The sequence below is a fragment of the Ammodytes marinus genome (assembly GCF_949987685.1).
Source record: "Ammodytes marinus genome assembly, chromosome: 3".
Classification (NCBI taxonomy): domain Eukaryota; kingdom Metazoa; phylum Chordata; class Actinopteri; order Uranoscopiformes; family Ammodytidae; genus Ammodytes; species Ammodytes marinus.
The window spans coordinates 21,628,275-21,642,034 of NC_137232.1; the positions used below are offsets into that span (position 1 = coordinate 21,628,275).

Consider the following 13,760-nt stretch of genomic DNA (forward strand, 5'->3'; position numbering starts at 1 on the left):
ACGATGTCAGAGCAAATCAGAGCGCAGGGAGAGCCTTCAGCATGGAGCCACCTGACAGAGGAGGCCTGTTTCCATAGCAACACCCATGGGGGGAATGGGGGAGGGAGGGGAGAAGAGAAGACAAGGGAACAGAGACACCTCCAAAGGGGATTATGAGAGGCTAAAATGTTACTGAATGATTTATCTAAAATAAACACCTCCCACACACAACACAACACAACACGCATGCGCACACACACGCACACACACACAGTATCCATGCAACAGTCCTTGTCAGTTTATGATCTGGGCTACTTAGCCACACAAAGGAGAAAATATCTGAATGGTGTGTTAGTTCAGTGAATGCACTGAATGAGATATTCTCAGCCATAGAGAAATGAATTGAGAAGTTTCCTCTGAATGGAAGCAGCAAGCTGGATTTATATGGAGGGCTTACATAGTTACTCAAACCAACCTTGGCTCAAGGTTTTGAGTAAGAAAATTACAAAAATCAACATTAGGGGAGACTTTTCTGCCTAAAAACAGTCGAAGTTCAAGATGTCTAGGCCAAAAAATAAAATAATCCATTTTGAAAAAAAGATGTGTAAATGCTGCATATAAAACTTCTCCTCGTGTGATTGAAAGTCCCACATGACATGACCTTAGTGTCCTCAGTGGAAGCTACTTTAAGCAATGAATGAAACAAATAAATCAACAAATCAAACAAAAGATAATTGTCCGTCACAGTCACAAAAAAGTTTCTTTCCTCATTCCAGACATCATTGGAGTCAGCTAGTTCACAGTCGATGCTAGAGGAAGGCAGCATAAAACTAAGTTCACACAAATGAGCCATTAAGAGAGTTTAAAGTAAATATCCTGTTTGTATGTCGAGCCACGTTGAAGATGATTTTCTGTTACGACAGACAATACATTTTTCTGAATCTGAAAGCCAGGACAGAGTAGGATATTTTATATGCTGAGTTGAGTCGAGGAGGAAAAAAAAAACTGTCTGAAAGACGTATGAGGCGAAGCAGGAAGAAGCTGCAAGCAGACACAGACATGAGGGAATCAGAGGAGTCAGCTAAATAATTCATATTCATAATGAAACATAACTTTACTGCCCTCTGCTGAACCCATGACGGAAATGAAAAAGCTGAACTATGGAGGAAAGATTGAATAATCCAATATTCTCATCTTTCTTCCACAATGCTACAGAATAGTTGTTTTTTCTCTGGCTGCAGGGTGACATTTGCTCCTTGGAACTTGGTCTAAAAATAAACATGACAGTGCAGAAAATTTAAAATGCTGACCCATCAGTGTGCCGTCGTTAAAGGAAGCTCTCCGGCCGAGGATCAGTCCACGTGAAATGACCCTTCTACTGCAGTAAAGGCCATTAGGCTTACATAAGACTTTCCTTAGTCCATAGATGGAGGTTGTTAATATTTATGGAGGCTGAGATTTAAGGATATGGAGGAAGGAAAGAAGGGGGAGGTAAAAAGGTGTGTGCGTCTAAGTTTGGGGTTAAAGGTGAACGGCGCTGTGGAGGTCAGAATGATGCTATAATTGTGCTGATATAGCTCAGTCTGCTCTGATTGATGAGCAAACATGGGGTTTAAGATAGGAGGAAGGTGGAGGATGTGTGTGTGTGTGTGTGGTGGTCTGCCAGTCTCTTTAGTCTTTAATGGCTACGAGCCGTGGCGCTCTTTAAAAGGAGGCCTCTCATGAATAATGCAGTCTAATCCAGTCATACTCAAATGCAGGCAGCCGTCAGTGAGACTGCTAAGGCCTACTCACTGATCAGCACATTCATTCCCTGTGTGTGTGTGAGTGTGTGTTTGTTACCCCATCATCCTCCTGGTTCAGCTGTTAAACAGGCCTCTCAGTCCCAACTGAGTGCTTACCATTGGCCCACATTCGTGTCTTTACCATCAATTCAAAATACAGAGAGACCATCATAATAAATGACTGATTCCATATTTGTCTGATTGTTTCTCAAGGGATTTTTTGACAAACACAATTAACTATGGACTTCAGCACTGAGCCCATTCCTACTAAACTCATTATCCTTTAAAAACTTGGTTATGAATATGCATTAAGTGCTACAAGACAACGTTTGGGTATTTTCATAAGAACAGCTGACAATAAGACAGCAGCACTTAAACCAAAAATGAATTAAATAGCCTTGCTGCGAAGCGCAAACCAATTCTTATTCATAGGGTCTTGTGCCGCGCAGTGTATCTTCACTGTTACACACAACCGGGAAAGGTATTCATTTGAAATGACAATGATGCAAGGAAAATCACTGCATAGTCTTTATTTGGAATAGATCAGTCAGAAAGGGAGGAAGTAAAGCAGGTAAACATGCACAGTCATTTGTCTTGGAGATGGATTTGAGCATAAGAGACTCAGTTACCCATTAGTGCTTTACTGCTGCAAACCTCATCTATCAGCTGAGGAAAAAAGGATCTCTTTATAGCAAGTAACAAGGTGAATTCTGCCCCAAAGACACAAGTCATTAGAAAACTTATCAATTAGTCATTATTATATGTTCAACTAAAGCAGGGCTAATTTCTAAGTTATTAACTTAACTTATAACTAGTGTTTATATATTGTTCCACCACCATAACCTCCCCAACTCATCTTTTACAGTTAACTCTCCAATCAATCAGTAAAACATAAAGTTTACCATATTACCTATAATGTTATATCAAGTTTATTTTAATCGATTAAAGTATTGCATATATTCCCTCATTAATTTAAAATTCCAGCTAAACCCCAAAGAAAATACAATATGATCTGACAATTGTGATCCCTCTAGTGTGGGAAGAATCTTAACTTCATATACTATAAATGATTGTTTTTTTTAGTATTATGTTAATCTGACAGTATAACCAGGAACCCATACACATATACTGATTGCAACTCTATAAAGATCAAGAATTTGGACATGTAAACAAGAAGCTACTTTGAAAACCAATCAACCGTTTGATTTATGGTTTACAACCCTACACTGCCCCCTAGTGGAAATGTTAGCTAATGCAAGAGGAAGAAGAAAAGTTAAAAGCTCTGTCTTTATGAGGAGCAATATGGTAATTAGGAAAGTTTAAACTTCAACTTTTATGTAGGACATGCACGCTGCTGAATGTTGAACCAGCTTCATCTCACTGGGCAGAATGGGTGACACTGCTGGACAGCTTAAAGGTTTTGGTCGTTCTCATGGAAGCGGTGGAGGTGGTCAGAGTACCTAAGGAGTAACGGACAAATGAAGAAAATAAGAAGCTTGCATCGGGAACTCGCAAAAATAGGGGAAAAAATGGTATATATGCAGTTCATTCAGGTGCAGGTTGCACGCTCACTCACTTCTTAGCACAGAAAGCGGAGCAGTCTCTGCCGATACTCTCGCTCCAAGCCGTCTTGTACAGCACCTGGAGAAAAAAAGACAAACAGTCAAACGGTTTGGGTTCATTCATTCCTCTGTGGCTGAGAGGAGACGTACCAAGAAGACCAGACAATGCAGGAACAGGGTGTAGAAGAAAGCAATGGTCCTGGCCATCTTGTTGGAGAGAATCACACGACCCTAAGAGACACGAAAACAGGAGCATTAGACAAGAGTGTGTGTGTGTGTGTGTGTGTGTGTGTGTGTGTGTGTGTGTGTGTGTGTGTGTGTGTGTGTGTGTGTGTGTGTGTGTGTCTGAGGGTTACCAGACTCAGGGTGGCCTTATCCCAGGGGCTGAGGCTCAGGTAACGGCGCTGACGCTCCTGCAAACAAGAAGTAGTTGGCATCAAAAAAATATATAATAAAGCACTGTCTTTGCTAAGAGTAAATGAAAAATTTTCTATCACTAATGGTACTAGTAAAACATCACTTGCAGACTGTGCTCACTGCACTGGTTACAGTCTTCTTTTTTAGCAATCAGGAAGAATTTACCTTTGTAGAATATTTTATTTTGTCTTTTGCAACCTGCCTCATCAACCCCTAATTCAGCTCCTATATAATTTCCCAGAATTACTTGCAACAAAGGCCCAGAAGTTGAGACAGTGCTTGTTGCTTCTAAGCCATCAACCCCAATTGCAAGACAGTGTTAAAAAATGGGAATAGTGAGTCATCCCCGCGAGGCTGATAAACTTGTCTCTTATTCCTAACAATCATAAATTATTTCTGGATGACTGTTGAATGTTTGTGAGTCTGTGGGACTGATGCTAGCTGGCAGTTGTTAGAGGAGAATACTAAAGACAGCAGTCAACAAAATGGGCGTTTAGGATTGTCATCAGTGTGGTCTTGTACCTTCTTGCTGAAGGAGGCAAACGGATCCAGTTTGTCCTCATACTGGGAGGAGTAGCGCATCACAGTGTCATCACTACCTCCAGCCTAAAGCACAGAGAAAAACAGACAGATCTATGTAAGTATTTCAGGGTTCAGGTTCCACTAACACAACAATGTATAACAAAAACAAGAACGTCGACCATGTAGCACATTCATCCCTTTCATTCATGAAAACGCACTCTGCCAGGGTAGCTCTGCAGGAATTTGATTTTCTCGTAGAGTTTGATGTTGTCTGCTCTCAGGCTGTCCAGTTCACTCTGCAGGGCCGCCATGGTCTGCTGCATGGAGCGGTTCTCCTGTGGAGAGCAGAGAACACACAGAGTTAAAGACATGAATTCTCCCAGTGTGTGTGTGTGTGTGTGTGTGTGTGTGTGTGTGTGTGTGTGTGTGTGTGTGTGTGTGTGTGAGTGTGTGTGAGTGAGTGAGTGAGTGAGATCTTGACTCACAGCTTCCAGCTCCTGATTGCGGGAGCGAAACCTCTCCCTTTGGCTGGAGATGATGGAAAGCAGAGAGTCCATCTGACCCTGAGGCAGCTCTGGATTGGGGCTCACACCTGAACCTGGACATCACACACACACACACACACACACACACACACACACACACACACACAGAAACAGACAGACACATACACACATTTACTTCCTCCAGAGATATCGTATAAAAAAATGGTGATATTTAAAATATACTATCTGGTTGGCCCTACAGAGCCTCAGCTCCGGGTTTCCTTTATTTCAATCAGAGAAGTTGTCAGACTTCAGCATCGTGGCTGTTTGTCCTGCGAGGACCGACGCTACATTCATGTGCTCTTTTTCAAACCAACACTTTTCGGTGTGGTCATTTCACATGAAATTAAAAAAACTATCTATCCAGCAATTTTTTTTTGCCTTTTTAGAGTTAGGATGCGGATAAGAGTCTGTGCCTGGTTTTCTTCAGAAGGCATGTTGGGATCGTACTCATGTTGTCGTGTTTACAGACCCCAAAAACCATAGTTAGAATAGTGTTTGTTATTGAATACATTCGGCAACTGCTAACTCCTCTCCTATAATGCTATGGTGGTGACAATACGACAATCATTATTTCAATCACAAACTTAACGCAATATAATAAAAAACGTTACAGCCTGAGGAGAAAACTCTTTTGCCTTCTATCTGAACCCTTAATAAGATTTAAATGAAGGAGTCTTACAGTCTGTTATTCTGTAATAATACAACATTCAAGTGTCTTATCATTATGAAGATATTGCTGGAAGACTATTGCAAGTTTCATCGCACCTAAAAGGGAAATGATTGGCTTGTGAGACCTACTTCATTGCCCAAATTATTTTAGTTCCTCAAAAATTTGAAAAAACGTTTTGAAATCCAAGGGTGGGGCGTACCAGCAAACATGGCGGTGGCCTCTTTGACGGGGTCTGGGATGTTTCCCATGTCGCCGACCTCTGAGCCGTCTGCAGCGGGGCGGGGCAGGGAGGACATGGCCTGGATGGTGCTCAGGTCCTGCTCCAGCTTCACGATCAGATCCTTCTGTTCACCACTGGTCCCCACAGCAGCCGAAAACTCCACCTGCAGCTCTGCATAGCGGCCTGTGGATAAAAGAGCAGTTTTTTATTATTATTATTATTTATCCAGAGTCTCTCGTTATGTCTTTAGATTGTATTTATGGTGTAAAAAATAACTCACCTGCAGAGGCTTATAAAGGGCAGAAGAAGTCCAACATGAATCCCAAACATGACTCTTTAAAAAAATCCCCCTGTCTATCTTTTCTTCCCTGGCTTTTCTAGCTAGATCTCTTTCTCTGAGAATACTTATTTTCACCATCCATGAGTTCAACAGAAAAATAATTCCACACATGAATATTTTTTTATATGGCACAGAAATAAAAACTACCAAAGCACACTTTCAGTATTTGTATAAAAGAGATTTACTTCAATTATCACACCTAGGGTGCATGTGAATAATAATGATGATGAATCAAATGTCAATCATAACAAATACATTGTGAAACGTTTCATACAGTGATATTGCTTTTCAATGTTGTAGAAGGGACTGTTTTACAGTGCTGAGAACAAACAACATGATACGTTTTAGTAAATAGAAAGATAAAGAAAACAATGATACATGAGGAGAAACGAAAGGGAGGGAAGACCCCGAAAAAAAGGGAGAATAAAAGCATCTCAGGAGTGACAGAAGTGCGAAGGGAAACAACTTTCAAAATAACATCTTGACCATCCCTTTACAGTCATGCAGCCTTTTGTACTACAACACACATGTACGCGCACACACTCACAGAAAAAATAAAAAATGCAGTGGGAGAATTTATGAGAATTATTACTTCCACATATGTTGATGACAGGTTGATAGAAAAAAAAGAAAATCATCTAAAAACACTCTGAACTCGCTAAAGCCTCAACAAGCATCTTAAAGCTTTCCAAAGGGGGGAGGGTGGGGGGAGAGGGGAAGGGGGGAGAATATCTCTCCCCTAGGTCATTTGGTTGTCAGACTACACTGTGGTTTGAAGCTATAGGGGTGAACTGAAGCGACTACACGAGGTATCAACATTCAGAAAAAAACACAGTCAGCAACCTTTCAACAGAGGTGTAGGAGATCTATTTCACTATTTGGCTTTTCGCTTCCTCTTTTTTTTCCTCCTTAGTTTTTTTAAGTCTTGCAAGCTTCTTTTATTTTTCGCTGAAATGTTTATTGTTCCAGAGTATTGTTCTCTGTGTTGTTACACATATAATACAGTTAAGCATAAAACAACTGAAGAGATGAGAGGAAATTCTTTAAGACTTAAAAAATGAGCTGGAGCCAATGTGAGCGAAAACGAAGAACAACACGCAGGTAAAGTGGACGGGGTGGTGGGGAAGGAGGGGTTGAAAGGATGAGTGTATTGTGCTGTATTATGTGTGTATGTATTACTGAGTGTGCTATGCATACAGCACCACTGATTCGGAAAAGTGTTTCCTTACAAAACCCACTTCATAAGATATATTCTAAAAGTATTACAAAAAACATCTGAGGTTTTTCCTTTCTTTCTTTCTTTCTGTTTTTTGTTTTCTTTTTTGTTTTCCTGAATATGGTGACCAGTGCTGCTGTTCGGGCTTCCATTACAACTAATATGTCAAATGAAAAACCACTACTTCAACAGATCATACAGTAAAGCTTTACAACTTCAGAAAACATGATATGATATACAGCATCTGTTACACCTTTACAATGTTATTCAACAGTGTATAGAATCATCTGATTTTAATTTGTAGAAAAATATCTGTGGATCATGGAAAAGTCCTGAATCGTCCCTTCTCTCCTCCTGCCTTCAAAACAAAAGCATACTGTGACAAAAGTGAATCAATAGCTACTTGATCGACCGTATTTACATGTCTCTTTTCCAAATAACCATTCGAATTGGCACACGTCATTATCAATACCTGTAGTGCCGTTATTAATGTCACAGCAAACCTGACACAAACAGAAAAAATACAAAATGCCCTATGAATAAATTCAGTGTTATTACAGTGTACGCTGTTTCTGCATGCTTCCTCCTTCATTCAATGCTCTGGCCTTTTTTAAATTGTATTATTCGCTGCTAAGTTAGGTTATGTACAACATAAGAAATGCATTGTGGGAAAACAACCGTCTGAAATAGGACCCGGAACAAAAAAAGTGTCTGCAGGTCAGTCATAAGAATATGCAAGTTCATTTATCCTCCTTTTACTCTTTTTCACGGCACTCCAGCGATTATATACAACCCTCTCCGGAGAGCAGAGAAAAGTCGACTTTAAAGTACCAACATGAAACGTGTGTGTGTGTGTGTTTGTGTGTGAAATAAATTTGGATTAAAGATGTGGGGATATATCACGTACAAATCCGGTGAAGTCGTCTACATCTAATGACATCACTAGTTTGGTGCCCTGCTTGGCAGTTAAAGGCACAAATCTGATGATCTCACATGGTTTAGGTGAGTAGATGGATCTGGCTATAAAATGGATAATGGGTTAAGTGCTTATACTTTTACAGTAGCAATTCGTCACCATAAACAAACTGTGGCTGTCCAGACCCAGCAATCCGAGAGAAAGGCAATGAGCCTTGAGGATTCTGTAGAAGACAGATGTTTCACATCAGTCGTCCACAGGAAGAGCCAATGTTTGTGGAGTTTTACAATTGGAGACATTAGAAAAATCCAATTTTAACTAATGCGTCTTCATGAGGTGCAGAGGTGTAATCAGTAACTTTTGACAGGCTGCCAATGGGAAAGGGGAGGAAGGCTTCGATTTGGGGCAGAGAAGATTTTGGATAGAAACCAAAACAAGCGATTACTCACAATATATCTACAATTGTACAGAACAATGGCCCTTTCAGTCACACAGTTATCTATAGTTTGAAATATGAGGGGGCTACAGTTTATCATGTAGAAAACATGGGTACAGTTATTTTATGTTTTTCTTTTTAGTGTTAAGATGCAGATAAGAGTCTGTGCTTGGTTCACAACCACTTTTTTTTTCTTAAAAAGGCATACATGTCCCAGGATCCCGGGATCATACTCGTGTTGTAGTGTTAACAGACCCTGTCCTAGGTACGTCTTCAAAAAAGAACCTAATAAGTGCTTTGTTACGGACTGCAATAGAAATTCTGCATAATCATAGGCTGGCTATCTGTTCAATCTGGCGTAGCACACCTGCTCGCTGGTACACTTCTCTAATCTCAATTTGGCAGATATGACCTCTTTCAAGTTAACTTGTGTTTTCAAGTTTAGGTGATTTCTTTTGACCTATTTGACAAAGTGTATACATTTGGACCTGTTAAATATGTTAATGTGATTAATGAGTGGGCGAGCGCCATCTAAAGGAAGCTGCGTGCCCTGCCGAGCGTTAGTGTCGGGGCTTGCCCAAGAAACAGCCAAAATAATAATAAAACATCATCGAAGAATAGAAAACAGGAAAAGAGATATGCTATAATATATTCACTGATCTTGATATGTCCTTTGATTCTCTAGCTAGCAATTTTAGAGCATAACTGTCGTGGTAAAAGCTTTATGCTTACGGGAGCATGAACTGTAGCAAAACGCGTTCTTTTTTTTCCCAAAGCTATTGAAATGACACTAACTTTAGGATTCATGAATATACAAACAAATGAGAACTAGTACATCTTTGTAAATATTAACCAATACTGCCGGCAGTCTATACGTCTAATAAAAATGTTACTTGCCCTCAGGAACAGTATAATCCCTTAAAAAATAGACAACTCAAATGATAAGACATTAAATGAAAAATACAGCACCTATAAATAAGCAGAATAAAAACCAAACTATAAATGCAAAATAGCAATAAAACCAAGCTACAGTAAATCATAGTATTACACTACTTTGTGAGAAGATTAATGTAATGGTAACGCATCAAACAGCTTAAAGAAGGGTGTCAGTTGTGCACTAGTAGTGTGTGCAAGTAGATACGAAATATGACCCCACTCATTGGAAACACTGAACACTCCTCAATCGCGCGCACACACACTTGTGCACACGCATGTTTTTGACAGGCATGTGTGTACATGCACCCATGCGCGCGCAACACACACAAATACACACACACACACACAAAGGGGAGGCAGTAGGCTGACAGGCACTGAGGGCTTGTGTGGGACAGGGAGGAGGTGATATGCCTTATAATTTGTAGTGTATACAGTAGAATTCAATGCAAAAAAGACTTACATCCCTGGACACAGGATAGACTGGAGGAGAGTGGTAACTACTCATACCGGGGTTGGGGTGAATTCACTTAGACAGATTATTCGAGTACTGTACATTGCAATTAATTCGCTTTTTCAGTCACAGAGTTTCCTCATTGATAAATCTACTTCAATTGATTTCTGAGTGAATTGACCTCGACCCTGACTTACATGCAGGCAAATACAAGACACACGGACAGACACACACACGCACGCACACACACTCTTCCTGATTTGGCCTATAAAAAGATGTGTGTTTGTGAACAGAGAAAAAATGTTTTCGGTGGTGCAGACACACACACAAACACCCAGCAGGTCCAGTGCTGGGTACAAGCTGTGACGTGCACAACCGTAAAACAAGAGACATGTATAGTATCACCATGTCAGACAGCTACAGTACTACGTGAATTCATTGTATCGTACTTCAACAACGCAACATTATTCCATTCTAATTTGTTTTTTTCTTTTAAACAGTAACTTGTTATTCTCTCATTTTCTGTTCTTATTTTTTGTACTAATTAAAAATGCTTTCTAAAATTCCCTATTTTGTACTCTTTAGAGTCAATAGACTGTGCAATCTCTTATTGGCAACCAAATTGCAATATCAAAAAAAGAGATCATCCTTCATCCTTAAAAGAAGGGTTTAAGGAGGCAAAAAGAGGGTTCCTTCCTTCCTCTTCAGATGAGTGCGTGTGTTTGTGAGGAATTAAGAAATCCTTCTGGCCATCACATGGCTGTCAGCAGGATAGGATATGGGACACAACAGGTCAAAGTTCATCTTTCTTACATCAGTAACCATGGCAGCTTAGCCGGCAGGCCTTCAACTACCCTCTTAAGAGTGTAGGAGTGAGATAAAAAAGAAAACATGCTGCCAGAAGAGAACACACACATGGGTGTGTATACACACACAGACAGGTGCACACTGACACAACCCCTGAAATACAAACACGCACACATACACACACACACACACGCAGTGAGTGAAAAAGGCAAAGGGTTTGTAACAGTCACTCTACAGTGTGAAAAATGAGGCATCTCACTGAGTGAGGGGAGGTTTGTGGACACTTGGGAGGTGAGAAGAAGAGCGGAAAAAATCTCCTTTAAGAAAGTGAGAGTTCTTGTAAGAGAGTTCCTGTCTCTATATATCATCTATCAGTGTCTATCACTGTGACAGCTGCTGTGTCAGGCCTTGCCTGTGTTACTGAGTCCAGGTTTCAACCCCAGCTGTGGGTCAGACCCCAGCTCAGGACTAACCAGTCTGGTGCACCAGTGGCTGGTGATAGGGGAGGTACAGCAGGGCCAGAGGCCAGCAGGACGGCTAAGTGCTTTTCTCAGTACAAAAACAAAACTCAGTTAAAAAAAAAAAAAAGGGAGAGACACATAAGTTCTCTCATTTTGTTCTTCTAGGTATTCAGTAAATCTTCTCTTGAAGGGTTTTGCCAACCACTCTTTGTTTCTTTCCTCTTTGCGGAAAGCTTATTTGTAATAAAAATGGCTGCTGAGCTTGACTTTGGCTGTGTCCACTCTCCAACTGGAACAGAGCAGGAGGGGTCCAAGGTTAGAGGTTGTGAGGTTATGAGACAAGAGGGATGAAGGATGGTCAGGAGGGAGCTAGAACTCCCACTCTGAGGGATCCTCTTTGCTGGCAGCCTTCTCCAGCCTGTGGATGATGTTATTGAGATTGGCTGCTTTCTTCTTGCGCAGATTGTTGTCCCTGGGGTTTCTGGCCGGGCCAGAGGCTTGGGGGTTAGTACTAGAGGCAGAACTACTGGAGGATGCCTCCGTGAGGCTGAAGAGCCCCACTCCACCCTGTCCACAGCTGGAGCCTGGCCCGGCTAAGCCTGAGGTGGTGCAGTCTAGCTGGGCAGGGGAGTTATTAGAGCCCCCTGCCTCAGACTCAGCCTCCATGTCGTGGTCTTTGCAAGCCCCTCTGTGATCCTCCAGGCCCATGCCTAGTCCCTGGCGTGTCTCCACTGTGCCCTCAGATTCTGTCCCATCACAGCTGTCCCCCTCTCCTGATTTGGAGCCACGTAGGGAAGGGGAACCACCCTCACTGCCAGGCCCTATCCCTCCAGCTGCCTGGATCTCCTCTATGAACAGCTCTCGTCGGATACGTGACCTAGTGGAGACACATGGGTTCAGTCACACTCACACTACTCAAATCCCGATATTCAATTTATCGAATGCAACACATCTTATACCCAACTTGTATAACAATATGTTATGAGCGTAACTGATAACTTAACGGATCAGGTTATGAGCTGCAATACTACAAATCCTCCAATCCATTAACCAATCAAACAAACAAGATCAAGCAACAGAAATATTTTCCTATGGAATATGATTTACTTAAATAATCTCAAATGCCCTTTGAATAACAGCCAGTGTTGCAAACACTAGAGGGAAATATGCAAGTGTGTCTCTTTCACAAATACTGACCTGTAATTATGGAACCAGTTGATGACAGTACTGGTCTTGAGGTTGAGCTGGGAGGCCAGCTCCTCTATAGTTTTGGGGGAGGGATAGGGCTTCTGCTGGTAGGCCCGTTTGAGCGCCTCCTTCTCCTCAGGGCCCAGCACCACCCTAGCCTTCTTCAGGTGCTGTTGTCCTGGGCTCTGGGAGCCTTGCATGTAGTCCTGACCCACTAAACCTGCGTCCACAGAATGGCCATCACTCAAGGAGCTCAGCCGCCTCTTCATGTAAGCTGAACAGTCACACAAAAACAATAGAGGGAAGGGATTCAGTATCTCAGAAAACACATTTATGTAATGAGCACATGTGGGGAATATCAATACTACAATCATATCATTGGTGATCTGTGACTCTGTGCTCCAGTTAAATAAAGCTGGTATCTTTTTTGTTGAGCGTGAAATTTAATAATCATCATATTTAAAACTAGTCAAGGGCATACAGCTATCATGAATGAGGTGAGAAGAGATGGAACAATGGCCTTTATTAGTTGATCAACATAAAATGAATCAACACCACTTCAATTTTATATACAGAAATGGTAAACCTTTGAAATAAAAAGTGGACAGTTTTAACAGTTTTCTGTCATTTTACAGACCAAAACATTTAATGGTAGTGTAAATATTAATCTTTAGTTGCAGATACATGGATTTTTTAGGCTGTGGTGGAATATTTTGCATTAGCAGCTTCAAACAGGAGTTTATTTTATATCATGAATCAGCATAAAAACACACTGTCCTGGGCTCAACTTCAGTCCCACATTAGACTGTGAGTAGAACATGTTTTCAAGATTTGGATCAGAGGTTCTTGTTCCTTAAAGTTGGTCACAGGGGATGTTTAATGTTTGACAAGTGCATGGCACCAGACACAGTTCTGAAAAGTAATCCTCTTAAACAGCCACTAGATGGTGCTATCGTCTTACGCACAAATTCTAACAATGAAAGCATCTCTTCCATTTTAAAGCACACAAGCAGCACCATCCACTCCGGGCACCAGCAGCTGAAAATGAACAGCTCATGGCATCTTTGCATGAGGTTGACATTTTCTCAACCCCAAAACACGCTGCCAGATATATTAATGTTGCAGGGAAAAACCCCTCAGAGCAAGGTTAGACCACTCGGAAAGTTGTGTGCTGCCTCACAGCCTTGCACCACAAGGGTGAGAGGTCAAATACGGTTACTCTAGACAAGGTCTGTGTCTTTGCTATGGGCCCTGCTGGAGGCCAGGACTCTTCCCCTTTGCTATTTGGATGCATTACTTTGGGGTCA

The 13,760-nt window shown here is 41.4% G+C and overlaps 1 protein-coding gene across 1 annotated transcript in view; it reads right to left on the reverse strand.

Moving 5' to 3' along the window:
* Positions 1-6,247: 6,247 nt before the first annotated feature.
* The window catches only part of cux1b (cut-like homeobox 1b), a 56,364-nt gene continuing 48,851 nt past the window's right edge, over positions 6,248-13,760 (reverse strand). The window contains exons 21-22 of the mRNA XM_080025265.1: positions 12,463-12,727; positions 6,248-12,142 (exon numbers count right to left, since the gene is read on the reverse strand). Of these exons, the coding sequence (XP_079881391.1) occupies positions 11,635-12,142; positions 12,463-12,727 (773 nt within the window). The 3' untranslated portion in view covers positions 6,248-11,634. The remainder of the gene's footprint in view (positions 12,143-12,462; positions 12,728-13,760) is intronic.